The sequence below is a fragment of the Podarcis raffonei genome, chromosome 9 (genome assembly GCF_027172205.1).
Source record: "Podarcis raffonei isolate rPodRaf1 chromosome 9, rPodRaf1.pri, whole genome shotgun sequence".
Taxonomy (NCBI): domain Eukaryota; kingdom Metazoa; phylum Chordata; class Lepidosauria; order Squamata; family Lacertidae; genus Podarcis; species Podarcis raffonei.
In genome coordinates, this window is record NC_070610.1 from 11,343,950 (window position 1) to 11,371,103 (window position 27,154).

Here is a 27,154-nt window from a genome sequence, read left to right on the forward strand (position 1 = left end):
TCTTCTCGACCTCTCAGCAACTTTCGATACCATCAACCATGGTATCCTTCTGGAATGACTGTCCAAACGAGGGGTGGGTGGCACCAGTTTGCGGTGGTTCCAGTCCTACTTTGATGGTCGTTCCCAGAGGGTGTTGTTTGGGGAATGTTTTTCAGCCCCGTGGAACCTTCAATGTGGGGTTCCGCAGGGCTCAATCCTATCCCCTACGTTGTTTAACATCTACATGAAACTGCTGGGTTGGGTTATCCAGAGGTTCAGAGTACATTGTTGGCAGTATGATGATGACACTCAGCTCTATTTCTCCTTTACATCTGCAGGTGAGGCAGTGGAAGTGCTGGACCAGTGTCTTGCCTGCATTTTTAATGTTTCAATGTTTTAATATTGTATTTTAATCTTGTTTTTAAGCTGTATTCATTCAACTTGTTTTTATTATTGCTTGTTAGCCACTCCTTGCACTGCTGGATTGATGAACTGCAGTGGTGGGCATTTGTTGACTCAGGTGACGGTGGACTAGTGTGTGGGATTTAGAGAATGGGAAAGGTGTGAAATTTCCCCTTCTTTCAACCAATGCGTATGAATGAAATTTCTACATTAGCTGATTTAAGTAAACCCAAGTAGCAATAGTGAACTCTAAATTCAAACACAGACTGATATAATGAGGTTTCCTGGTGTATTCTTAGAACATGGCATGGGCTCTTTCAACTAATTGTTCATTATTTAATTAATTCACTTTGACTTTGTCATGCTCAAGGCGATCACATCTACTTCTACAGAACCATCTTGAAACCAGACCCCAATTCATGTTGCCTCTAGAGAGAAGCACTATAATAAAACTTTGTATTATCTGAAAAGGAGCTCTGGACCTCAGGCTAGACTAGAACTGGTTCAATCCACCTTATGTTCGGGACAGTAAACATCTATGCCAGTGACAGCTAGATTTTGCATTCTGGGTAGAAGAAATCCACATTATTTTGGCTGGCTGTTCCATTTCCTCACCCAAGCTGTCTTTTACATGTCTTCCCACAGAGCCCTTTAACAAGATGAGGTGAAGGTTTTCAAATATGTATTGCATGAGTCTGGTACCTGACTGGTCACACATAAAATGTGTGAATGTGTGTGTGTGTGTGTGTGGAAACCTTGACAACAGCTTTGTTAACGAAGAGCCTGCCTGACATGCTGGTACCAAAAAGACAGCTTGGACTAGCAATTTCTCACTTTTCAAAAACACTGGGTTTTTTGGGAGGGAGGGGAAATTCAAGCAGCCATGGTCTAGAGAAAGTTAAGCCTGCCAGTCAATTAAAGAATTATGATCAACTGTGGCAAATGCCAATTATAATGAAAATACCAATTATTAGGGTTGTGCATCCCCCTGCCATCTGATTTGCGTCCCCGGTTTGTGAATCTAGATCAGACCTGATTAGGTTCAGACCAATCTGGACCCGATTTGACCTGCCCTGGATCCAAACTTAGAGGGTAATCTTTTTGGGGGTTCTTAGGTCCATCTTATCATTTGACTTGTTTCCACATATCAGGCCTGGACCATGTGGTTAGAATAACAGAATCATAGAGTTGATGAAGAGCCATCTAGTCCAACCCCCTGAAATACAGGAAACTTTTCCCCAACGTGGGACTCGAACCCACAATTCTCACATTATAGGTCTAGTCTCTATGCATGATATGGGCAGATAGACAACAACAAAGGTTCAGGCAGCAGTGGGAATTCCCCTGTCACTTATGGCCAGTTAGAAAGGTTCCCTTGGTCAGATCAGCCTACAACGGACCGTATCACTGCATATAATAATAATAATAATAATAATAATAATAATAATAATAACAACAATAATAAATTATTTACACCCCGCCTATCTGGCTGGGTTTCCCCAGCCACTCTGGGCGGCTTCCAACAAAACACTAAAATTGAATAACCTATTAAACATTAAAAGCTTCCCTAAACAGGGCTGCCTTTAGATGTCTTCTAAAAGTTTGGTAGTTATTTTTCTCTTTGACATCTGGTGGGAGGGCGTTCCACAGGGAGGGCGCCACTACCGAGAAGGGCCTCTGCCTGGTTCCCTATAACTTGGCCTCTCGCAGTGAGGCAACCGCCAGAAGGCCCTTGGCGCTGGACCTCAGTGTCCGGGTAGAATGATGGGGGTGGAGACGCTCCTTCAGGTATACTGGACCAAGGCCGTTTAGGGCTTTAAAGGTCAGCACCAACACTTTGAATTGTGCTTGGCAACATACTGGGAGCCAGTGTAGGTCTTTCAAGACTGGTGTTATATGGTCTCGGCGGCTTAAGAACAGACCTCCGGAACGAATTAAGTTAGTAATCGGAGGTACCACTGTATTGATATATTGCACAGCCCTATCCACAGTGCAAAGACAGGAGTGCCTGGCGTGCTCTGGTCCATGGGGTCACGAAGAGTCGGACATGACTAAATGACTAAACAACAACAACAAATCCACAGTACACACACACAAGATAGCAGTATGGACAAGGCTCTCTCTTGAGGCAGAGTTAAAGTTTGTTGTGACATCACCAGAAACTTGGCCAAGCATTTCCCTTTTCACGCGCATGTGCGCGCACGCACACACACACACACATACACATACACATTTAAAAATGCCAAGCTCAGAATGGCAAACTAGACCATGCTATAGATTTACATTCCCATTATCTGGCAGGGATCCAACTAGGGCACAAACTCAAGAGCCTTCAGGATACAGTTTGCTGGCTACGTTCCAGTTTTTGGCGGGGTAGGCGGTGTGGGCATATGCAGTCAAGATGAACAAATCCCTCAGCAATGAAACAATAATGCTGCAAATCACAATGTTTAATTGATAGCAAATGGGAATCTTATTAGTTATGTGGAAGGAAGACTGTTCGTATCACTGAAATAACCATAGTCATTTCATGTGTCTTTCTCTTGAGAAATATTAAATGGTGCATCCAATCATTGCTGTTATTTCAGCTCTGCCTGGTAATATCTACTTATATTAATAGGCATTCATAGCTTATGCTGATGGGAAAACTTACTTGTCTAGTTGATGAAGCTTTTACTTATTTTCATTCAACCCCTCATTAACATGCCAGCTCTCTAAACAATAGCTCATTTCCCACCCCTACTAATAACTTTGCAGGTTTAGAGCTGTCTAGCTAACACTCATACCATTAGCATCACAATAAGCAAACAAGATGGATGATGTGGGAAAGATGGTATGTTTCTGAAAGACTTAAATCAAAGTCACATGTAAACAATACCAGCAGAAGGAGCATTCAAAACAACCTAGAAAACTTCAAGCAGCAGACAATCCAAAACAATTTTGAAGCAAAATTGCACAATTTGCATGAGTGAAATATCTATGGAATTCACTGCCACAACATCTAGTGATGGTCCCCAAATCCATAGAAGATAATGCTGTCAGTGGCTACCAGGCATGATACTGTCAGTTTGCATTTCTCAGTGCAGGAAGTATTGATCAGATGTGTAGAGATATTTCCTATTCTAATTAATTCAAGAGGGTTCTGGAAGCTTCTCTGTGTGGAAGAAACAAGCAGAAGGTTCATGATGTTTGGGTCATTCCTTCAGAGAAGCTGAGTACAGTGGTACCTCAGGTTACATACGCTTCAAGTTACATACGCTTCAGGTTACAGACTCCGCTAACCCAGAAATAGTGCTTCAGGTTAAGAACTTTGCTTCAGGATGAGAACAGAAATCGTGCTCCAGCGGCACGGCGGCAGCAAGAGGCCCCATTAGCTAAAGTGGTGCTTCAGGTTAAGAACAGTTTCAGGTTAAGAACGGACCTCCGGAACCAATTAAGTACTTAACCCGAGGTACCACTGTACAGCTGGCTTAAACTGGTTCTGTCAAGGTCATGCTGACTATAAAAGTAGGGCCAGAAGGAACCTGGGTTTCACGTTCTCTTTCTATCTCTCTGGTGTGGTGTTCTGTATATAGTGTTAAGGTTTAGACTTATTACATAAGTTATTGTTAAGTTTAAGTTAAGTCTGCTGCAACTGGATTTCTTATGGACAGTGCTAATCCTGAATGTATTGGATTTGTGACCATTATTACTCATTGGCCTTCAGCAGCAGTAAAGCTCTGCTGGAGGAAATAGAATTGCCTCTGGTCTATTTTTGGGGAATCCTGCAACGTGTTAAAGTTTTTACTCTGCTGACTATACATCTGAATCTGCTCTGGAACAATATTGAGTACAATTTTCATAAGAGGTACCTATGTAGTTAGTGTTGGGATACTGCTGGGGAGATGGGGGCATCAGGCAGGCTCCCAGCTAGCTCCAGCCACCGGCTGGCAGCCGGGCGAACTCTGGTCTCCCTTGGAACAGCATCAATCAGCAACTCATAGCTTCAGGAGCCTTCAGAAACTTGAGCAAGCTCTATCAGCAGAGTGAATAAATCTTCACAATGGAAGTGGCGGACAGACACATGTGTAAGCATTATTTACAGGCATTTATTCAGCATAGTTCAGGAACAAAGGAAAAAACATGTCTGCTTCCCTTTGCGTCCAAGCAAACAGCAGTATAGCAAAAAGCAATATACAAACGGAAGTTCCCAGCAGACTGTGCTGGAAGTAAACAGGCATGTGACACACAACAGTCATGCCTGTTCCTTTTAAAGTGGAATGGAACTATATCCTAACAGTTAGTACCATTAGTGCCAGAGACAGTATGCCTCTGAATATAAGTTGCTGGACTCATAGCAGGGAAGGTGCCATTGCGCCCAGGTCCAAACTAAGTATGTGGTTAGTCACTGGGAAAACAACAGGATGTTGGTCTGATCCAGTAGAGTGGCTCCTGCATTCTTATATCTTCACAAGAAACGGTCACGTACGAAAACAAGGTGCAAGGCTCATAGCTCCCCCTTTTTTGCGGGAAATTCCCTTATTCCAGTGCCGTTTTCCGCTGCTTCCCAGATTGTTAGATATCCCGTAGACTGTCCCTGGGACAGGTGAGGCTGCTGATCCCTTATTTTCAAGGCTGCTGATCCCTTATTTTCAAATCTGAAAGTCGACAGCTATGGCAAGGCTAAGCTAAGAGATTAAAAGTTTGCATGAAAAGTTTAAGTGATTAGGGGCTAAGATCGCTTGGGGAAAGCAGAGACAAGCCCAGCCTCTAACTGATACTGTAGGATTTCCCACTTTCCATATAAAGGACAGATGGAAATACTCCCATAATAGTTCTTTCTTGACAAGTATTTTTCTCTGAAAGCAGCGTTTAACATCAGGTGCAAAGAAGTAGCTTCAAGTAGCTTACAGCATGATCGTTTATCTAAAACGAAACATAAGAAGAGCTTGCAGGATCAGGCCAATGGCCGATCCAGGATGGCATCCTTTTCTCACAGTGGCCGACTGGATGTCTGTGGGAAGCCTGGAAGCAGGACATGAGTGCAAACAGTCCACAAACCCCATCACCACTTCTCTCAATTAATACCCAATTAGGAAGACCTCTTCTGCAAAACCAATTAATCTCTAAAAAAATCTAAGTTGTGCTTGTCAGCAGCTGTTCTGCAAGCCCATCAGTTTGATTACAAGCCAGATTTCTGGGTAGATGGCAAGGCGAATTTCACCCCTTCCAATGTTCCAAAGATGAAAAGAGGGATGCTGCTACAGACATGAAGATCAGGGCATTATGGGATGGCTGCCCAATAGATGCATCCCACAAGTACAAATACAAGCATGCCAGGCCTGAACAAAATACCTTATGCAAGGTTGTTTCTGGATAAATTAAACAATATATGAAAGAGCTTAGATTGCAACATTCATGTAAAACCTGGAGATTCTGGGTGGTGTCTATGTGTGTGTATACACACAGAGAGAGAGACACACACAGAGCACATGTACTATTTACCTGTGGCCCTCCCTACTTAGAGGTAAAGGGACCCCTGACCATTAGGTCCAGTCGTGACTGACTCTGGAGTTGTGGCACTCATCTTGCTTTATTGGCCGAGGGAGCCGGCGTACAGCTTCTGGGTCATGTGGCCAGCATGACTAAGTCGCTTCTGGCGAACCAGAGCAGCACACGGAAGCGCTGTTTACCTTCCCGCCGGAGCAGTACCTATTTATCTACTTGCACTTTGACGTGCTTTCGAATTGCTAGGTTGGCAGGAGCTGGGACCGAACAACGGGAGCTCACCCCGTCGCAGGGATTTGAACCGCCGAGCTTCTGATTGGCAAGTCCTAGGCTCTGTGGTTTAACCCACAGTGCCACCCACGTCCCGGCCCTCCCTACTTATTGCTGAGTAAATGAGGAAAGCACTGCTGTTTATATGCATACATATATCACGAGTGAGCAAAGTCCCACTATGTTCAATAGGACTTACTTCCTAGCAAGAATGCAGAGACATCTTGCAGCCTTACACGGATGTCAAAAGCATGCACACCAATTATGTCATGAGTGTGATAAGTACTGCCATCACTGCCTGACAGAATGGTAAAATAGTGACGACAAGCCAGGTAAAACAAACAAACAAAAAACTCTGGATCCAGAAGAGGATCACAAAACTCATGAACAACTTTTGCAAACACCAGCAAGATTTCCTGGGCCTTTCAATTGCCCAGGACTGAATTAATATCCGAAAAGCCCCTGGGTCAGGTAGGAGCCCTAGAACAGAAGCATCTCTGTCATGTTCCGTTTCTAACTTAACCTTCAGGGTGCTTTTATTAGCTTGTATTTCTACTTTTTACAGATGGCGGTGTTGCTTTTTTCTAGCTTCTTTGCTGCCCTCTACAGCTGATTAGTAAAACAGATGAATAAAAAGCTAGCAAAGCAAAGTTTCTTCCACAAAGTAACTGCAAGTGGAAATAGTTACCGGCAAGATTTTAAAATTACTCTTTGTCACGTTGAAATCTGACTACATGTTGTTAGCAAAACAAAAGCAAAACAAAAACTTGAAACACAAATTTTAAGATAAAGGTAAAGGGACCCCTGACCATTAGGTCCAGTCGTTACTGACTCTGGGGTTGCGGCGCTCATCTCACTTTATTGGCCGAGGGAGCTGGCGTACAGCTTCCGGGTCATGTGGCCAGCATGACTAAGCCACTTCTGGCAAACCAGAGCAGTGCACGGAAACGCTATTTACCTTCCCGCCAGAGTGGTACCTATTTATCTACTTGCACTTTGATGTACTTTCAAACTGCTAGGTTGGCAGGAGCTGGGACTGAACAACGGGAGCTCACCCCGTTGCAGGGATTTGAACTGCTGACCTTCTGATCGGCAAGTCCTAGGCTCTGTGGTTTAACCCACAGTGCCACCCGCGTCCCTAATTTTAAGATACAACATGATAAATTTTGTTAATTTGTTTCATCGTGCTTCCCCCCAAGTTTCTCCTTTGAACTGCATCTTCCTTATGCTGCATTTGTTCTTGGCATATGTCTGTCTCAGGAGATAATGGAGGAGTGCTACTTTGGGAGTAAAGCCAAACCACTGGTGAGTTACAGCACCTGATGTGGCTGTAGAGACCAATCACTGGAGAGACATGTTCTGTTGCAGTTGGGGCAGATGAAGGCATCTGGTTGTGCTGCTGCAGATGCACCAAGGCATTTCTTCTCTCAGTGCACCTTCCAGTGGTCATTTCTCCTCAGGCCACTGCTGTGGCCTGTATCGGGGTGCTGTGGTAATCATCAACGGATTCTGATACAGTGGGGAATATTCTGTTTTTAAAGGTAAAGGTAAAGGGACCCCTGACCATTAGGTCCAGTCGTGACCGACTCTGGAGTTGCGACGCTCATCTCACTAAATTGGCCAAGGGAGCCGGCGTACAGCTTCTGGGTCATGTGGCCAGCATGACTAAGCCACTTCTGGCGAACCAGAGCAGCACACTGAAACACCGTTTACCTTCCCGCCAGAGCAGTACCTATTTAGCTACTTGCACTTTGATGTGCTTTCGAACTGCTAGGTTGGCAGGAGCTGGGACCAAGCAACAGGAGCTCACCCCATTGTGGGGATTCAAACCACCGACCTTCTGATCGGCAAGTCCTAGGCTCTGTGGTTTAACCCACAGTGCCACCCGTGTCCTGGTCCTCCCTACTTACTGCTGAGTAAATGAGGAAAGCACTGCCGTTTACATGCTTACATATATCACGAGTGAGCAAAGTCCCACTATGTTCAATAGGACTTACTTCCTAGCAAGACTGCAGAAACATCTTGCAGCCTTACACGGATGTCGAAAGCATGCACACCAATTATGTCATGAGTGTGATAAGTACTGCCATCACTGTCCGACAGAATGGTAACGCCGTTACCAAGCAACAGGAGCTCACCCCATCGTGGGGATTCGAACCACCGACCTTCTGATCGGCAAGTCCTAGGCTCTGTGGTTTAACCCACAGCGCCACCCGCATCCCTTTAATGCAAGTTATAGTAGTGGTAGCCACCTACTCAAATTAGACCCATTGTAATGAATGGACTTAGGTTAGCCATGGCCATTAATTCCAATGGGTCTAACTCTTGGGTTGGACTAGTGACGACTGCCACCTAAAGGCTTTACCAAGAACATTTCAAGTCCCGCTCATCCCAGTAGAGAATGGCATCTGAAGCAAACTGCTACAACTCTAACTTGCAGATCATTTATTAACACTGATAATGTATTTTCCAGCTGCTCAACTGTGAAATCCAGATGAGTGAATTCTATTAATTACTGTATTCACAGTTATTTTAGATTTACAATATGAGATGCAAGGAGAAAAATCAATTAAAATAACATTAAAATACAGAAGCCCTGGAATTACATTGATCTATATAGGTGCGTTTTTATATCAGATCTTATGTGTGTATTGCTATGGCTAACAAACCTTCCTGTTTATTATTTTATTTGCATTGTTAAAAAAAACTGCCCTCTCCTCCTGAACACCAGGTTGGTTTCTGTGGGAAAAAACCTATTATGCATAAAACAGCACAATAATTGTTAAGTTGCAGCTTTACATGTCTTAATTAAAAAGGAACATCTTTTACACAAATTCCACAATAATAAAGAAAAATAGGTTTATCTACAGTGCCATTCAAAAAGTCTTAACTACTGTGTTTTTTTTAAAAAGCTTCACTGAATATGGATGTGAAAGCCATGTTCCTTGCCGCCAGGTTTAATATCCCTTATTTGATTGCTTTAATTAAAATGCAAATTTAGTTATAGTGCAGATGCGGAGACAAAAGCTTTGAGGAATACAGCATATTATATCTAAAGAACTATTAGCCCCCACATCATAACTGATGAGATTACTGCCACTGAATTGCAAAATTAACGTTCATTTCTTCGGAGCTCAGCAGAGATTATAAATTAAAGCAAGGCCTCATTACCACCTAGAGTTTTAATTTCCACAAACTACACTTCAGAACACTTAGAACTTACTGTGAATAGAGGAAACTTCAGCATTGTCACATATAGTATTAGAGTTTCAGATCAAAGCAGCAGTGCCCTTTAATGGCACATCTCCCCAGGGGAGAAAAATCACGCCTCTGATGTGAGCCTGTGGAGCCTGCTATCCCTATTAAATGGAGTTAAAGTAGACCTATTGTGTGATAAATGAATCCCTCCTGATGGAAGCTGGAATGCTTAGCGGGTTGAGGCAAAGGCACAAGTTGCTTGAAAAGGCAAATATAGAAAAGAACAAGCTTAATGCACACCCAGAATTGACTCCAGCACTTCCATCTTTGGGGGCCGGACAAAACTAGAAAAATAGTCAGCCGTTCTGTGACCAGTTTATCTGGTGGCTGTCGAGACCCCTGGTCTGAAGTCAAAGGACACCAAGGGACCACCCAGAGAATGACAGATGATGGGGGCAATTCACTATTTGAGACTCAGAAGACAGGCAAAATTTTCCTTCCTGACCAGTGAACCAGCAAACCAACATCATCTCTATGCAAGCACTGCGTCAAGGAGGCGGTACTGGGAAATATCTCCTTGCTTGGCCAAGGAAGGAGTTGATGAATGGAAGTAGCCCCAGAAAAGGCAAATATTGCTCCTGTTTTGTTTTGAACCTCAGGGGCTATGGGGTGTGTTTTTATGTTTGGGGAATGTGCTAGACACGTTTGGATGCTCAGCCAGAGATCTATAGATGACGGGCAATATACAAATTTAATAAAATAATTTATTGAACGACTACCACATTTAATGAAGAAATATTAGGAAACATGATTAAATAAAAAAAAAATTCCTTCACATGCTGAATATTCTTTCACAGCTTTGTTAAATAAGGGAAGTATTAATCTCACACATATATTAAGTAAAATAGAAACATCGCCACCTGACCCCACCCCCACACACCATTTCTCCCCCTCCATCTCTTTCCCCCTTTTCCTCCTAATGTAACACTAATGTCTCAACAAATGAAACTGACCTGTAGAAAATGTTACATACTTTTGTAAACCAAGAAAATCTTAAATAAAAATACAGTGGACGCTCAGGTTGCGAATGTTGTCTGTGCGGGATGCACATTCGCAACCCGCAGCGTTCGCAACCTGCAGCTGCGCGTCTGCACACACATGGGTTGTGATTCAGTGCATCTGCGCATAGTGCGATTTAGTGCTTCTGTGCATGCGCGACCGCCAAAACCCGGAAGCAACCTGTTCTGGTACTTTCGGGTTTCGGCGGTACACAACCTGAAGCGTCTGTAACCCGAGGTATGACTGTATATAAAATAAGGGAAGTATTTGCCTGAATGAAAATGTATCTTATACCCATGCTGAGTAAGAAGATTGAATGGCTGCTGCATAAATCAGGCAAGATGCTCTATTTGAATAAAGACTTTGTCTTTAACTGTGCCGATAAAGAACTCCAGCGTGGAATTTTAATGGCGGAGATTGGACGTGTCTTTGTGAGTTATTTATAGCTGCAGCCCATACGCAATCTGGGAACAATGGAAGGAATGGAATGTGAATTGTAAACACTGCAGAGAACTGAACAAAGGAAGATAGCAATTCATTCTCCCGACACACCAGGTCTGAGAACAATGCTTATTAAGGACTACACACACAAAATAGATTTTATATTTATGAGAATTAACAGAGGTGCTGTAAGTAAGGAGAGATGAAATGGCTACAGGAGAAGTGATGGACATATGTTTACAAGAGGAGCGGGAAACCTGATTATTTTTAAGAAACTGAATTAAATTAAAGTAATTTGGTCTGATTTGTAATAATGTGGAAAACCAATAAAAATATAAACCTTCTACTCTAGTGTATCAGAGGCTTTCCCTAGTGTAAACAGAGGTCTTCCCCTATCACCTACGACCAGATCCTTTTAACTAGAAATGCCAGGGACCGAAGCTAGCACCATCTGAGTGCAAAGGATGTGCAAAGCATGTCACTGTGCTACAGCCTTCCCCGCCCCTGCCACACTGCGAACTGGAACAAGAATATTAAACATTCAGCTTTACATATTCTGCAATGAAGTGATGATGCTCCACTGCCAGTTAAAAATTCACAGTAAATCAGTAGAGGAGGTGTGTTGAAAAGGCAGGTGTGCTGCGTATGAGGCTAAAGGTAAAGGACCCCTGACAGTTAAGTCCAGTCGCAGATGACTCTGGGGTTGCTGCGCTCATCTCGCTTTACAGGCTGAGGGAGCCTGCATTTGTCTGCAGACAGTTTTTCCGGGTCATGTGGCCAGCATGACTAAGCTGCTTCTGGCACAACGGAACACCAAAACCAGAGCAGCACACGGAAACACCGTTTACCTTCCTGCCAGAGCGGTACTTATTTACCTACTTGCACTTTGGGGTGTGCTTTCGAACTGCTAGGTTGGCAGGAGCAGGGACCGAGCAACTGGAGCTCACCCCGTCGCGGGGATTCTAACCGCCGACCTTCCGATCGAGAAGCCCAAGAGGCTCAGTGGTTTAGACCACAGCGCCACCCGCATCCCTATATGAGGCAACACAACCTCAAAACGACTTCTCATACTTTCTGTCAAAATGACTTTTTCCTTAAGCATACTTTCTGTGTTACTAGATACTACAATTCTCTTTCTTTTGCTCACAAGATAGTCTTAACCTTTTATCCTTTCATCTCAAGGAGAATTATCTGTCTGGGGATTCATTTTCCCCTCATAAATAGATTTGTTTTCCATCTTGCTTTTGGAAACCCTTAACCTGTCAGTGGATGATACATAGTTTTTACCATTTAATTTAGATTCCCATTCATTTTACTTTAAATCCATGCCAGTATTGTGGGTTTTTCAAGATAACACAGTGTTTTCTTTGGAAACGCTCAAGCCTAAATCTGCGACTGGATGGTTTGCAGAACTGTCAGTTTTCTTTATTTAACCTATATTTTCCAGTGACATGTATAAATGTTGGAGCATAAATTTAATCACAAGGTCGAATCTTCTCTTTGTTTCCATGGAATTTTATTTTGAAGTTATAAATACAGGCCACACAAAAGGACAAATATAGCAAGACAACAAGAGCCCATAAATAATTCACTGATTGCAATGCTTAGTATATCTGGATATGCTTGTGGGACGACGGTTTATTATTTGTTTATTTACTTGTACAAATTTATATCGTACTTAGTCTTAAGGAAAACCCCTTAAAAACAAAGAAATAGCAGCTTCTATAAAGGTTTCAAAAAAGTGAGCAGGCACTTGGCTGCCTGTGAGATTGACTTAGAAAGTGATGTAATTTCAGCTATTCATAATAAAGTCACTCTTTCCAAGACCTCTGCATTGGCAAGAAGGTTCCCTTTTTCTCCATAGAGGAGAGGTGATATTTTATCCAGTAAATCAAACCATCTACAACCTTTCACAACTATCCAAGCATGAAAACCCTGGGGTCTGTTGTGAGCTACAGGTGACGGATAAAGTTAGCAGAGACAGACCAGGATCCAGTTTAATTTGCCAGCATTCCCAGTTAAGCACAGTCTCCTAACTGCTAGGTGTTCAATGATGTACTCAGGTTATCACAGTGCCTGACCTGCATCAAGGCATCTAGAGTTGGAGCTGGGGGTAAGCTGGAGGGGTACATGCCCATGGCAGGTGGGCTGAGGAGCAACAGATGTGAGTCTACCTTCCGGCCATGCAAAACCAAGGGTTTCTACACAAACTATGGGCTCAGCTACAATGGCAAAGAAAAAACGCTTTTTGTGCATCATATATGCATTATAACACTGAGACCAGATGGCACTGTGGGGTTCTGTTTTCGCCACCCCTATTTCTCTAAGTTTACAACGCATTCAACAAACTCTTCTTTGATGTGTCTAGATCCAGCCACAGACACATCTGTGCAGGCAAGGAGGAGAAATTGTCACAGTTCAAGGGCGCTGTGCAGACAGATAAAAGTACTTCAATATCTGAAGGAGCGTCTCCACCCCCATCATTCTACCCGGACACTGAGGTCCAGCGCCGAGGGCCTTCTGGCGGTTCCCTCACTGCGAGAAGCCAAGTTACAGGGAACCAGGCAGAGGGCCTTCTTGGTAGAACGCCCTCCCATCAGATGTCAAAGAGAACAACAACTACCAGACTTTTAGAAGACATCTGAAGGCAGCCCTGTTTATGGAGGATTTTAATGTTTGATGTATTGCGGTATTTTAATATTTTGTTGGAAGCCGCCCAGAGTGGCTGGGGAAGCCCAGCCCGATGGGCCGGGTATAAATTAATTATTATTATTATTATTATTATTATTATTATTATTATTATTATTACTACTACTACTACTACTACTCACAGATGGTATTGGATCAGGTTCAGTGGGGTGTGCGGCCTTGGGGCAGGCATCCCCAAACTCGGCCCTCCAGATGTTTTGGGACTACAATTCCCATCATCCCTGACCACTCATCCCGTTAGCTAGGGATGGTGGGAGTTGTAGTCCCAAAACATCTGGAGGGCCAAGTTTGGGGAAGCCTGCCTTAGGGCAAGAGGAGAGTTTTGAACACCAGATAGAGAGGCCTGGAGTGTTGTATTCAGCTCCTGGGTTTGAAGTTCCCCAATCCTGATCTACAGGAGTTGTCTGTTATTCTTTGTGCAATTATGCATGCTCTGAGGCCAGAATCAATGTGAGATTTATTTATATTCTGTTGTTCTATTTGGAAGTGCCCAGAGCAGAGTACACAATCATAAAGCTGTTATATAATCAAGAAAAGTACACCAGTTTCTAAAAGCAGGAACAAAATACAACCCACATTTCAAACAATGCAAAATCAGAAAGCTGGCAGCAACAAGGCTTGTTATATACCAATACTTGTTCCAATAACATTGACAGCTGCATATTAAACGCCCATCGAAATGAAAGCATTTTCAGTGTTTAGCAAAAATACACAAAGGCGGAGCCTGATGAATTTCAAATGGAAGAGCATTTCAGAATTGCAGGGCCACTTCAAAGGTCTTCTCTCTCGTCTTCACTTGCCAAAACTCCCAAGATCACACTGAGAGCAAGGCCTCTGACACTGATCTTAATTTCCAGGCAGAACTATATGGATACAACAGTAGAGTTGTGCATTGCGTGGACAGGTGGAGTCCCCAGATCCCGAGCGGTCCCCCCGTCATGTGGAATAATGACTCAAGACAACGTGCTATGGGATTAAATTGGCCACAACCTTATTAAATTTCAAATGTGGGTAGACCTTGGCTCAGGCATTGGGCGTTCTCCCTCCCCAGTCCCCAGCCGGGGACCTAGGGAGCATCAGGGTTATCCAGTGGGGGGGGGATGGGCCGGCTCTGGAGAACATATGTTCAAGCAGAGATAGCCGCCCCCATTACGCCGCCGCAGGGGAGAGCAATGACGACCTTTCAGCGTATGGTCAAAGCCTCCCTTCAGAAACCCCTTTAACGGGGAACCCTGGTATCGCCGCCGCAAAGAGGAAGATGGACTAAAGGATTCCGCCCAAGGCCTGATACCGCCAAAGTTGTGACGTTTTGCTACGGGAAAGGCGAAACCTGCCAATGCAGGGAAATTCCTTTTCGGCCCTTTAACAGCGACCTTAACGTAGCAGCGCCCGCATACCTGTGAAGAAAAGTTAACCTGCAAAATAAGACATTAACTGAGGGTGGGTAGGGTGGGAGAAGTTCTGGAGCCAAGTGAGGATTCCCAGGTAAGATCCTCCCTCTATTGTGTGGGCAGGTAATCCCTCCTCTACCTGGCCTGGTCTCCTTGGCAACGCTTCCCCCAGGTGGGATTGGACAACTGACTGAGGTAGGCGGAGACCTCCAGGTATCCCACCTGAGGGAAGGCAAAGCCAAGCCTATGCTGATGGAGCCGCTCCAGATCTAGGGGCTGCACGCGTCCACGCAAAGGGCGCCCCCCGTTTTAAGCGGGGAGCGGTCATTCTGACCTGTGAGCACTGGCAAGTCAAGTGCCACATTTTGGACCAACTAAAACTTCAGGACTACCCTCAAACATAGCCCCGCATACAGTATATTAAAATAGTCCAGTCTGGAGGTAATTAAAGCATGCTTGATTAAAGCAATCCAAGCATCCTCAGAATTTATAAACACACCACTTGCAACTTTCATAAAACAGGCCAGTAGTTATCTAAGGTGTTATTCTGTGGCCCTTTACCAAAAGGCAAATTCCACTGAGCACAGCGGAACAGCAGAACAGTGTATTACAAATGAAGTCTTGTGTATAACTTTTAATTTGAAAGCTATATCCTTGTGAAAAGACCACAGGCAAAACACTAAATGCCTTTCTCTGCTTTCACTTTGCATACAAACAAACATGCACAGCTACCAAGATGCTTTTGATAAGATTAAAGAAAACTGACTACCTTATATATCTAAGATTATTGTTTTATTGAGAAAAGAAAAGTCTAGTAGCCTAGTTACTTCTCAAAGGCAATTCAAAACTACAGGAAAATTCAGCACACATTAAAACAGTCTTCAAATATATATTTATCACTATGCTCTAGCCTAGAAAGATCATCGTGAAGATAAACATGAGAATAGGAGGAAAAGGAAGTACAGATATAAGCTCACATTGCTATAATCCTTGTTTAGGTTGGCTTTCATTTCAACATGGATGACTCTGAAGTGAAAACACTGTGCAGCCTAGCAGAATGCATTTTACAGCTGCCGTTTCCAAATGTTTCATTCTTATAATAAAATTATCATCAAAGGATGATAAATACCATCACTAATGCTATTTTGCTCTTTTAATTCATGGGTTCCCAGACAGTTGAACATTCACCACTGTTTTCTTTTCACATGTGACCTGAACAATTAATTCAATTATAGTCTCTTAAAAAACCCTTTTCTCAAGGTACTTAACCTCTGGGCCACTACTATGCTGTTTGAAATTAAAACCTACCAAAAGCATCAAGGGTTCTCACCTATAAAAAAACACACACACACAGCGATTTTTCTTTTTAAAGCACAATCACCAATTCTTAAAACCCTGCTCCAATGTTACATTTCCACATCCAAGTCTAGTTACTACTGGGACCCCGAACAGCACACCTTCCCAGCACCACAGCCTTGAACAATATTCTGTGGAAGTTTTAAACATAGCGAAAAGTGGCACAAGCAAATATTTTTTAAAACAAACGGTTTTGCAGACAACATACCCCACACCAGTTACAAATGTGTAAAAGCAAACGAAGCACCAGCCTCTTACCTCTGCTGTACTTCCTCTGTTTTGCAAGTATGAAAAAGGTCACCAAGATTGCTCCCATCTCCACAAACTTCTGCCCCAAACTTGCTGATCCTTCACTTTAGAACTTCCTTTATCACATAGCACAGTTAAAACAATAGACTCTTGCAAACCAAACACAGGAGAATTCTGCAGCCAAGTAACAAGGCTTCAGACTCCTTAACTGCCTGCATCACATCTGTTAGCAATATACATATTTAAGAGCTGTGCTCTCCAGCTTCCTAATTTTGATTCACATGCTTTGGGGAGTTCAGAGACCTGCTGCAAAGGGAGAGCTGGAATGGAAGACAGCATATAGGCCCATTGTCTCTATGCCATGTAGGTTAATTGAGCTTGCAGCTGCTACTACTTTAAGAAAGCTCCGAATCAGGGCTTATTACAGTGCAATTTTTTATACTTTGTCACTTACTAGTGGGCTGGTTATATTAGTGGAAAGCTGAGAGCTAAGGCAATATAACAGATAAGTGTGTGAGCCTGGAAGTCTCTGGAGTAAAATCTCACTTCAGTTGTGAGTTCAACAGGTAAGGTGCCTTCTTAGGCAAGGCACAGTCATTCAGTCACCACATATAAGCCTACTTGTAATTCTGTGCCTCCTCTGCTAGAGGTCTGGAGGGCAGCAACAAGATAGTGAGCCATTTCTGCAATGGCTTCTCGTTTGTGCAATGCTCTTTCAAAGGAGGTACACTGGCACCTTCATTACATATCTTTAGGCACCAGGCGAAAACATTCCTCTTCTCCCAGGCCCCTGGCTAATTAATCTATGGCCCTTTAAACCATAGCTGTCAACCGTCCCTTATTTGGCGGGAAACTGCTGAGATAAGATGGCGCCCGGCACACTTCCCCAGCGCTGATGGACGCCTGTGCCGATAGGAAAAACTTGAGCTCCCTTTAAAGCTCTTAGCAGAGTTCTGCAGCGGTAGAAATTGTTGCCTTGTGTGTGGATAATAAATCAGACTGTTCGCAGGCTTCTTGCTAATCTCTAACAGCCTTTAATGAGAAGAAAAACATCATAAATCAGCCCGGCGAGAGAGCAGGCGTTCTTTCGTCTCTCAGCCAAAAACGAAAGGAAACTCACCCACAAAGAAAGATTCCCGTATGTGAACATAACCACGCCTCAGAACGTGAGACGTCACACAGAACTGTTTAACCCTGTAAGTTCTGATTCTCCTCACATAAACTCCCTTATCCCAGCGCTGTGTCCCGCTGCTGTCACGGATTGATGATGTCCCTTAAATTTCCCGGCTTTCATGCTCGCCTGGCTCGGGAGGGAAGCAGCAGCTTGGGGTCCTCCAACGTGAGAGAGCGTGCGTGCATGAGCTGCCGCGTCTCCGTCTCTCCCTTTTCTCCCTCGGGGGTGCGTCGTGAGGAGATGGGTGGTGGCGGGCGGGCAGGCAGCCCCTCTCTTGCGAGACTTCCGCCGCACTGCCAGGGGAAGCTGGAGGCGGCTAAGGAGGCGGCCTGAGGGAGGAGGAAGAGGAGGGGATGGGGAGGGATGCAGAAGGGCAGCACTTCAGTGGTCACCGTGGCGCTGCAACCGCCTCATGCAGGGCTCGCGGGCAAGAGTCTCTCTTCCTCCGTCCCTCTCTCTCGGGTGGCGAAGGGCCGATGGAACTCCTCACACCAGGATGACGGCAGCCCTGACATGCATAAGCTAAGCAAAATCTCTTATTTTGGCTGCTGATCCCTTATTTTCAAGGCTGCTGGTCCCTTATTTTCAAATATGTGCTTTAAACTGGGAGGGGGTATTGTTTTTGTTTGTTATTATTGTATATATGTTTGCGTTTATATATTGTAAACCGCCCTGTGATCATCAGATGAAGGGTGGTACAGAAAATAAATAAAATAAGGAGAACATTGCCAAGTAACTGTATACAGTTGTGGTAAGGTATGAAGTGCTTTGAACACGCAGGAGGCATAAGGTAGCCATTTAGGGCGTGCCAAAAATTAGGAAATTTGTCAGCAAAAGCATGGCACAGATTTGCATAAAATTTACATATGCCTATGAGTGCATGAATGGAAATAATTTCCATAATTTAAAAAACTAATACAATACTGTCTCACAGTAGTGAGGAAGACTGGGACCAGTTGACCTGTGTGCCTGCCCAGTTTGTTGTCCAAGTGCTAAATACTCATGAGCCAGCATTCAACAAAAGAGGTTTAAAGACTCTCTCAAGGCAAATCTAAAAAAAATGTATAAACACTAACAATTGGTGTTATAGGAATTCTAAGGTCATATATATATAAAATATATGTTCATAAATGTTCAAGGCAAACACATACATAAGTATATAAACCACGTGTCTGAAATAGTACAGGAGAACAATCCTAAAGCCATTTTGGCTCAAATATTCTCCCCATTGTCTCTTTGCTCACGAACCCTGTCTTAAGGGCGTATTTGTGTTTGAATAGGGTGAGCCTGTGACCTGGATTCAGGAACTAAGTATTTAGTATTTAGCATCTCGAAAGGAATGGCCAGGCTGCCCAGGTAAAGCAATCAAGTGACCATTATCAGTATCCTGCCAGAGAGGATTTCTGTTGTAGACCGCCTCCTTCTGTGATGTATGTATGATGTTTTGAGGGGTGGTCTTCAGCTATTTTTTTTTAAAGAATATTTATTAGATTTTCCAATTTTTTAAACAAACAAACAAAAACAGAACAAACAAAAACATTAAAAAGACATAAAGTTCATAAATCATACTTTTAAATAACAAATTTCTCAGACCTCCTCATACTTCTCCTCCTTGTATCCCAATTAAGGTTATTTGTTCAGCAAATCCTTCATTTAAAGCATTACAGCTTATAACGTTACCTTATTTTTCAAACCCTTTTTTCCCCATCTATGTTCCTTTATATCATTACAGCTAGAAACCACTCAATTTCAATCCAACACCATTTAACTTTCCTTAATTTTACAGTATTTCTGTAAATAGTCCTTAAATTTTTTCCAATCTTCTTCAGCCGACTCTTCTCCCTGGTCACGGATTCTGCTCGTCAATTCTGCCAATCCCATACAGTCAATCAGTTTCATCTGCCATTCTTCCAGAGTGGGTAGATCTTGCGTCTTCCAATACTTTGCAATAAGTATTCTTGCTGCTGTTGTAGCGTACATAAAAAAAGTTCTATCCTTCTTTGGCACCACTTGGCCAGACATACCCAAGAGAAAGGCCTCTGGTTTCTTCAAGAAAGTATATTTAAATACCTTTTTCAATTCATTATATATCATTTCCCAGAAAGCCTTAATCCTGGGACACGTCCACCAAAGGTGAAAGAATGTACCTTCATTTTCCTTACATTTCCAACGTTTGTTGTCGGGCAAATGATAGATTTTTGCAAGCTTGACTGGGGTCATGTACCACCTGTATATCATTTTCATAATATTCTCTTTTAAGGCATTACATGCCGTGAATTTAATCCCGGTGGTCCACAACTGTTCCCAGTCAGCAAACATGATATTATGTCCAACGTCTTGTGCCCATTTAATCATTACAGATTTAACCGTCTCATCCTGAGTATTCCATTTCAGCAGCAAGTTATACATTTTTGACAAAGTCTTAGTTTTGGATTCTAGCAGTTCTGTTTCCAATTTAGATTTTTCCACCTGGAAACCAACCTTCTTGTTCAAATTGTAAACCTCCCTTATCTGGTAATAATGAAGCCAATCACGCACTTTATCTTTCAGTTTCTCAAAACTCTGCAATTTCAATCTGTCCCCTTCTTGTTCCAAAATTTCCCAATATTTTGGCCATTTGGCCTCCATATTAAGTTTTCTCTGAGCCTTAGCCTCCATTGGTGACAGCCACCTTGGAGTTTTATTTTCCAATAGATCTTTATATCTAGTCCAGACATTAAACAATGCTCTCCTGACAATATGATTTTTAAAAGCTTTGTGTGCTTTCACCTTGTCATACCACAAATATGCATGCCACCCAAAAACATTGTTAAAACCTTCAAGATCCAAAATGTCTGTGTTCTCAAGAAGCAGCCAGTCTTTCAACCAGCAGAATGCTGCTGATTCATAATAGAGTTTAAAGTCTGGCAGGGCAAATCCACCTCTTTCCTTTACATCAGTTAATATCTTAAATTTTATTCTAGGCTTCTTGCCCTGCCAGACAAATTTGGAAATGTCTTTCTGCCACTTCTTGAAACAATCCATTTTGTCCAAAATTTGCAAAGTTTGAAACAAAAACAACATTTTAGGCAATACATTCATCTTTATAGCTGCAATTCGACCCAACAAGGAAAGGGTCTTCAGCTACAGGGTGGGCAATTTCAAAAGTCTATATAAGGGCTTGCACACCATTGTTCTGGGTCCCTCCTGCCTCCTGTGTGTGGTTAGTGAGCACCCTGTTGCAACAGTTAATAAAGATCAGGCTTACTAGCTGCCTTGCTTCTCAATATTCTCTGGTTGGCCTCTGTTATTTTCTCCTACCGATAGAGAACCTACTTAAGGACTCTGTACAGGCTCTTGGATACCCCATAAGGGGAAAAGGAGCAGTTTTTTCTTATAACAGTTGGGAAGTAATGGCCTTCGAGCACTCCAATTGGAGAACAACCTTTACCAAAGGTGTCATGGGCTCTGAAGACGCTCAAACTCAAGACAAAAGGGAGAAATGTGCTAAGAGGAAGGCACACTTGGCAAACCCTCACTGTGATCAACTCCCACCCGGAAACCTATGTCCCCACTGTGGAAGGACGTGTGGATCCAGAATTGGCCTCCACAGTCACTTACGGACTCACTGTTAAAACCGTGTTCATGGAAGACAATATTACTTGGCTACAAGTGATTGCCAAAGACGACTGATGAGCAACTTCAAGGCCACACTCATCCATCTTACAGTTCTTTATCTGCAAACTGGATTTGGGACTACAGCCTATCCAAGTAGAAAACACACGCCCATCCTACAAATGTTCAGTATTATTTACATAGCAGTGTAAGTGTGAATAGTATGTTAGAGAGTACCATAAACAGAAGACTGATCCCTGCCCCAAATAGTACACTGTCTCTTTAAGACTAATTAGTTAACTATTATTATTTGGGCAATTTTTATACATCTTATATTTAAACAAATCTCTAAGAGGTTTACAACATAAATTAAGACACCATAAATTGAAAAAGCAAAGCCAACCAAATTCCCATTCTGCTCCCCCAGACTTGTGCTACCATTTCACTTGCAAATCCAGCCTATTTAATTTTATGTATCATATTGTTTTCATATGGAACCTTTGCAAATTACAACTGTAAGCATCTCCCCCAAGGAAAGACAAGAGACTTACTGTGCTTACATGTGTAAAGCTTTTGTTCCCCCACAGTGTGGCAGCAAAGTCTTTAGCAAAAGAAAACATTTGCCTTAAAACACAACACCATAGGTTGCATAGAGTGGCAGAAAAGAGGCTGCGACTGGATGCTATGGATGTTGTCAAAAGCAGGGAGTTCGTGCGGTGAAGCTGGAAGATGCAACTATCTTGACGGGGCAAAGGTAGATAGCCAAGGATTTTGGTACTAGGCTCCAGCCATCGGTGTCTGTTTCTAATGCCAGAGTTCTTATATCTGTTTAATGCCTTTTAAAGCATTTGTCGCAAAGCAGAATCTAAAGTTAAACATAACAATAAAGTGGTACCTCGGGTTACAAACGCTTCAGGTTACAGACTCCGCTAACCCAGAAATAGTACCTCGGGTTAAGAACTTTCCTTCAGGATGAGAACAGAAATCGTGCGGCGGCAGCAGTGGGAGGCCGCATTAGCTAAAGTGGTACCTCAGGTTATGAACAGTTTCAGGTTAAGAACGGACCTCTGGAACGAATTAAGTTCTTAACCCGAGGTACCACTGTACATAAAACATTTGAATAAAACACAGGAAGTGTGTGTTTTAAGAAGTCACAAAATATTCCTGGGTAAAATGATTTTTTAAAAACCACAACAGATAAAACAAGCAGTCAACCCAAGAGTCTGAAGTTCTAGGCATGCCCAGTTGCAGAATATAAGCCCTCTTTCAAGATAAAACCTGTGACAGGTGGGCGAGATAAGCCTACAGAATATTTTGTAAAGCCTGCGGTATTGCTCTCTGACGGAGCTTGGTTGGCAACAAATGCCACAGAAGTAGCGCTGCTACAGAGAATGCCTTCTGCCTCGTATCTGGCATATCTTGGTGACTGTTCTGCTCTGATCAGGTCAGGACCTCAGCAAATGTTGAGGGAAACTCCTCACAACCAGTTAACAACAGACGCAAGGTCAGAAGCGCAATGACAAAGGGAATCTGAAAAGCAAAGACTGTGTTCAGCCAGGATCAAAGCATGAAAAAGCAACCCAGAAGTTCTAAGTAGAGATCAGCAGCATGAAAGGTCAGTGGAAGGTAACATCACCACAGTTAACTACAAGTATTTAGGAGATGGTGAAGAACAGTTTTGGGCTAGGAAGCTGGCTCTTTATCTACCCCAATGCCTCTGGGCAATGTATCACCAGTTTGAAATCAAAATGTGTAGGCAAAAGCGTACCACTCTGCAAGTCTCAACAGAGCCTGGAAACCAGTTGTGGCAAGTAGCAGGTTGGCCTTCATGCCCCTCTGTGGGTACCCAGAACATCTGACTGAGCCCTGAAAACAAGATGTTGGGTGACAGGTGCATTCAGTTTGATCCAACAATGTTCTTCTGAGGTTCCAGAGCAGGAGTGGCCCAACAGATGCCATTGGACTACACGTCCATCATCTCTGACCATTGGCCATACTGGAGAACCATAGCCTCCCTAACTCTGTTCCTGGAGGCAGTTTCTCTTCCAAATTCTGGGTGTTCACTGCTGAACAAGTGAGTGAATGCATTTCCTTCTCTGGGAAATATCAGATCCTTCTTGGTGGCTGTGGTTGCTGGAGGAAACTGCTGCGTGGACCCACCTATAGACTGTTCTGCCCATTCAACCCGATAACAGACCATTAAAGCACTCTGGGGCAGCTGAAGTGACTTAATCTGATTCAAAACTTGCTGAGCGAACACAACTCTTCCTGAGATCCGTTCAATATTAAGTTAGTACCACAAGGTCGTCCCTAGTCAGCACTTAATTTTAGTGTATTGTCATAAAGTGATATGAATCAATTTCATAAATCTTTAACGATTGCTCTTTAAAGAATTGAGATTGTCTGCTGCCTCAAGCTATTGCATACCCCTGTGTTAAAGGTTCCTTGTTACTTTCCCATCCATCAATTTACATTTCTAAATACTAAGACAGCCACTTCCTAGCTGATTACACTGTTTTGTTTCAGGTGAACAACTGTATTGAATTGTTGGGTTCCTAGACCGATCCATTTACAGAAACTTTAACCTTACATTCTTAAGTCCACCATCTTCAACAGTGGGAAAGCCCACTCAGATAGTGGCCAAAGTGATGGAGGAAAGGTGGATCTGATAAGAGGCTGCAAGCCTCCAGCTGGGGGTGATGACTTATAAACCTCACTGGCCTAAAGGGGTGGGGAGAAGCCTGGATAAAGCAAGGACAGTCTCTGGGAGGAGGGTATTGTATTGGGCACCACCTATGGCTGATTAGCCCATACATGTGGCAAGTGAGAGTCTGAGGCAAGCAGGTCTGGGCCATTGTAGACTCATCAAGTGCCCTCACCATAGTGCAAAGGGAGATGCTAACTCAAGATCCAAGGATAGCTGCTCACCCTCTTAAATACATCATGGCACTTAAGAGCTTCATGCCCACAGTGCTTGAGATGGGAGTTGGGGTGGAATGGGTCTTTGACTGCGCAGGGGTCAATATTCTCCAACACACTCCTTGGCTTAGTGGAGTGTCCTTTTGTGCCCTGGTCACCAGTTACTATTGGGTCTTCTGGTGACATATTCTTCTGGTCTTCTGCTGATATATTCATTCAGTGCCTATGGAACAAGCTTCCCCAACCTCAGCCCTCCAGATGTTTTTGGCCTACAACTCCCATGATCCTTAGCTAGCAGGACCAGTGGTCAGGGATGATGGGAATTGTAGTCTCAAAACATCTGGAGGGCCGAGGTTGAGGAAGCCTGCTATAGAAGTTGAGCTTAGGATTTTTACCTGCAAGCATTTAATATGGATTTGTTGCTAAGTCTGGCAATACTTGTGAATAGAAGTGGAACTGAAGTGCTATTTTTTAATGCTATATGAAGGTTTAGAGAGAGTGAGGGGGCCGAAAGACAAAAAAACCTACATCTTCAACAAAGAATGGGAGAAGTTCTACTTTCTAGGCTATGAAAGAGAAAGCACAGTGCTATTTTTTTCTAGAAAAAGAGGTGCCAGAACTCACTGTGAACACCTCCCTTGTTCTCTTGTAATGGCAATGGCACTCACCTGAGAGGTGCCAGAACTGAGTTCTGGTGAGTTCTGTCTTTAAAAAAAAAAAAAGCACCAGGAAAGTGATTTGCTTCATCTGCTCTGTGACTGTTGCCTTCTCCATAAAGTGCAATGCGAAAATTCACAACGCCTAGCACTTCCTCACAAAACGTTCCTCTTGCTTCTGAGGTGCGGGAAAAGGTCAACAAGTGAAAAACAAAATTTAAAGTGTTACTGCCTCTCTTCACAAGATCCGTAGCTCAGAGCAAGTGCTACGCTGACCTTGTTTAAAATCCCCCATGCAATTTCTGGGTGGAGGGGATCCTTCAAGGATGGACAAGCAGTGAAGGAAGACCTTCTAACTGCTAGTGAGAACCTTTTTGGTCATCTGCCTTTGCCCTATCAAAAGGACATAAATGTATTAATGCAGAAGTTGCAGCTGCCTAGACGCACAGTTGCAAGAAGAGCGGAGGCCATCTCTGCTGACCTGAAACATCAGCCGGTGCGTGATGTAAATAACTGTCTGTCTTTTGGACTTTGTCTTGATGAAAGCACTGACCTATGTGACATTTTGCAAGTAGCGGTTATGGTGCACATGTTGTTCAGCGTTTTTTACAGTGAAAGAAAGTTTCTGGAACACGCAAAGGGAAAAACAGTGAGGGTGTATTTCTGACCTCCAAGAACTATGCCACAGAAATTAACTTTCTGTGGAAAAAACTTTCTGTGGAAAAAACACCCACAACGGTGGGCAGCATCAATGGAGTCATTGCTCACTGCAAGAAGTTTGTTTCCAAGTTTGTTTCATAGCACTGCAGCGTGCACCGGGAAGTGCTGGGTATGAAAGTACTCTGGTTTGTGCATGGCATGGGAGTAGTTATCCAGATCATGAATTCTACCCATGCTGCCCCCTTGCAGCACAGACTTTTCAAGCTACATCTGAATTAACTGTTTCTGGCTGCTGGGCTCCCTGAACTGTAGGTGGCTCTCTGGTCCTGAATGGGGTAACTGATTGAAGTGCAGAGTGTTTGAGGACCAGGACATTTGCAGGGAAACCAAAATGCTTGTTTACAAAGCTATTGTACTACCAATCTTACTGTATGCTTTTGAAACATGGACCACTTATAGATGCCATCTCCAACTCCTTGAAAAATTCCATCAATGGTGTCTCTGAAAATTTTTATACAACTAATACCAGTGTACTGGAAGAAGCAAAGATCACCAGTGTCAAAGCAATGATTCTTCAACATCAACTTCGTTGGACTGGTCATGTTGTGCAGATGCCTGATTGTTGTCTTCCAAAGCAACTACTCTTTTCCAAACTTAAAAATGGAAAGCGTATTTCTGGTGGTCAACAAAAGAGGTTTAAAGACTGTCTGAAGGCATTTTTAAAAAAATGTAGTATAAACACCAACAATTGGGAAACACTGGCCTGCAAGCGCTCCAGTTGGAGAACAGCCTTTACTAAATGTGTCATGGGCTTTGAAGACACTCGAACTCAGGACGCAAGGGAGAAACGTGCTAAGAGGAAGGCACTCTTTGCAAATCCACACTGTGATCAACTCCCGCCCAGAAACCAATGTCCCCTCTGTGGAAGGACATGTGGATCCAGAATTGGCCTCCACAGTCACTTACAGACTCATTGTAAAACCGTGTTTATGGAAGACAATCTTACTCAACTACGAGTGATCGCCAAATAAGAAGAACTGTGCCCCTGAAGAACCAGGTGTGCAGCCTGTGGGTCATTTTGGACTCACAGCTCTCCATGGAGGTGCAGGTTAATTCTGCGTCCAGAGCAGCTGTCTACTAGTTCCATCTGGTATGCCAGCTGAGACCCTACCTTCCTGCACACTGATTCATAACAGTTCCCTTGGATGAAATTGAAGTAGTCACACATTTTCGAGTCTTGTTTGCATGTAAGAAATGACAGCACTGCCACTTCTTCTCTTGCCAGTGGGCAAGCAAAACTGTGACAAATATTCCACAATGCTGTGAAGCTGCCTTGCACTCTCATCTGGCATGCGTTAAAGAATACTACAGTGTTTTATTTTTATTGCATCATCAGATACTACTGATCCCAGCAGTGTCAGCAAAGGACTCTATTTATAGTACACTGCCAAGTGTGCCTGAGGCTGACTGAAATTATTTGTCTAAAAATAATTTTGCTCTCCATGAATGTGGCCTTTTGTGTTGTATCTCAGGGAGATAAAGACTTCCCTGTTAATGTTTGCAGACCAAGCCATTGTTAAAGACACAAACATTGGCTATGGTGGTGGGGC

General features: G+C 43.3%; 1 protein-coding gene across 2 annotated transcripts in view; it reads right to left on the bottom strand.

Moving 5' to 3' along the window:
• Positions 1–27,154, bottom strand: part of KCNIP4 (potassium voltage-gated channel interacting protein 4) — a 268,060-nt gene that overhangs the window by 185,323 nt on the left and 55,583 nt on the right. The window contains exon 1 of one of the 2 annotated variants that reach the window (XM_053403586.1): positions 16,551–16,842. The exons of the other annotated variant lie outside the window; for it this stretch is intronic. Coding sequence (XP_053259561.1) covers positions 16,551–16,608 — 58 coding nt within the window. The 5' untranslated portion in view covers positions 16,609–16,842. Of the gene's footprint in view, positions 1–16,550; positions 16,843–27,154 lie in introns of those variants that run through there. 2 annotated transcript variants of the gene reach the window in all.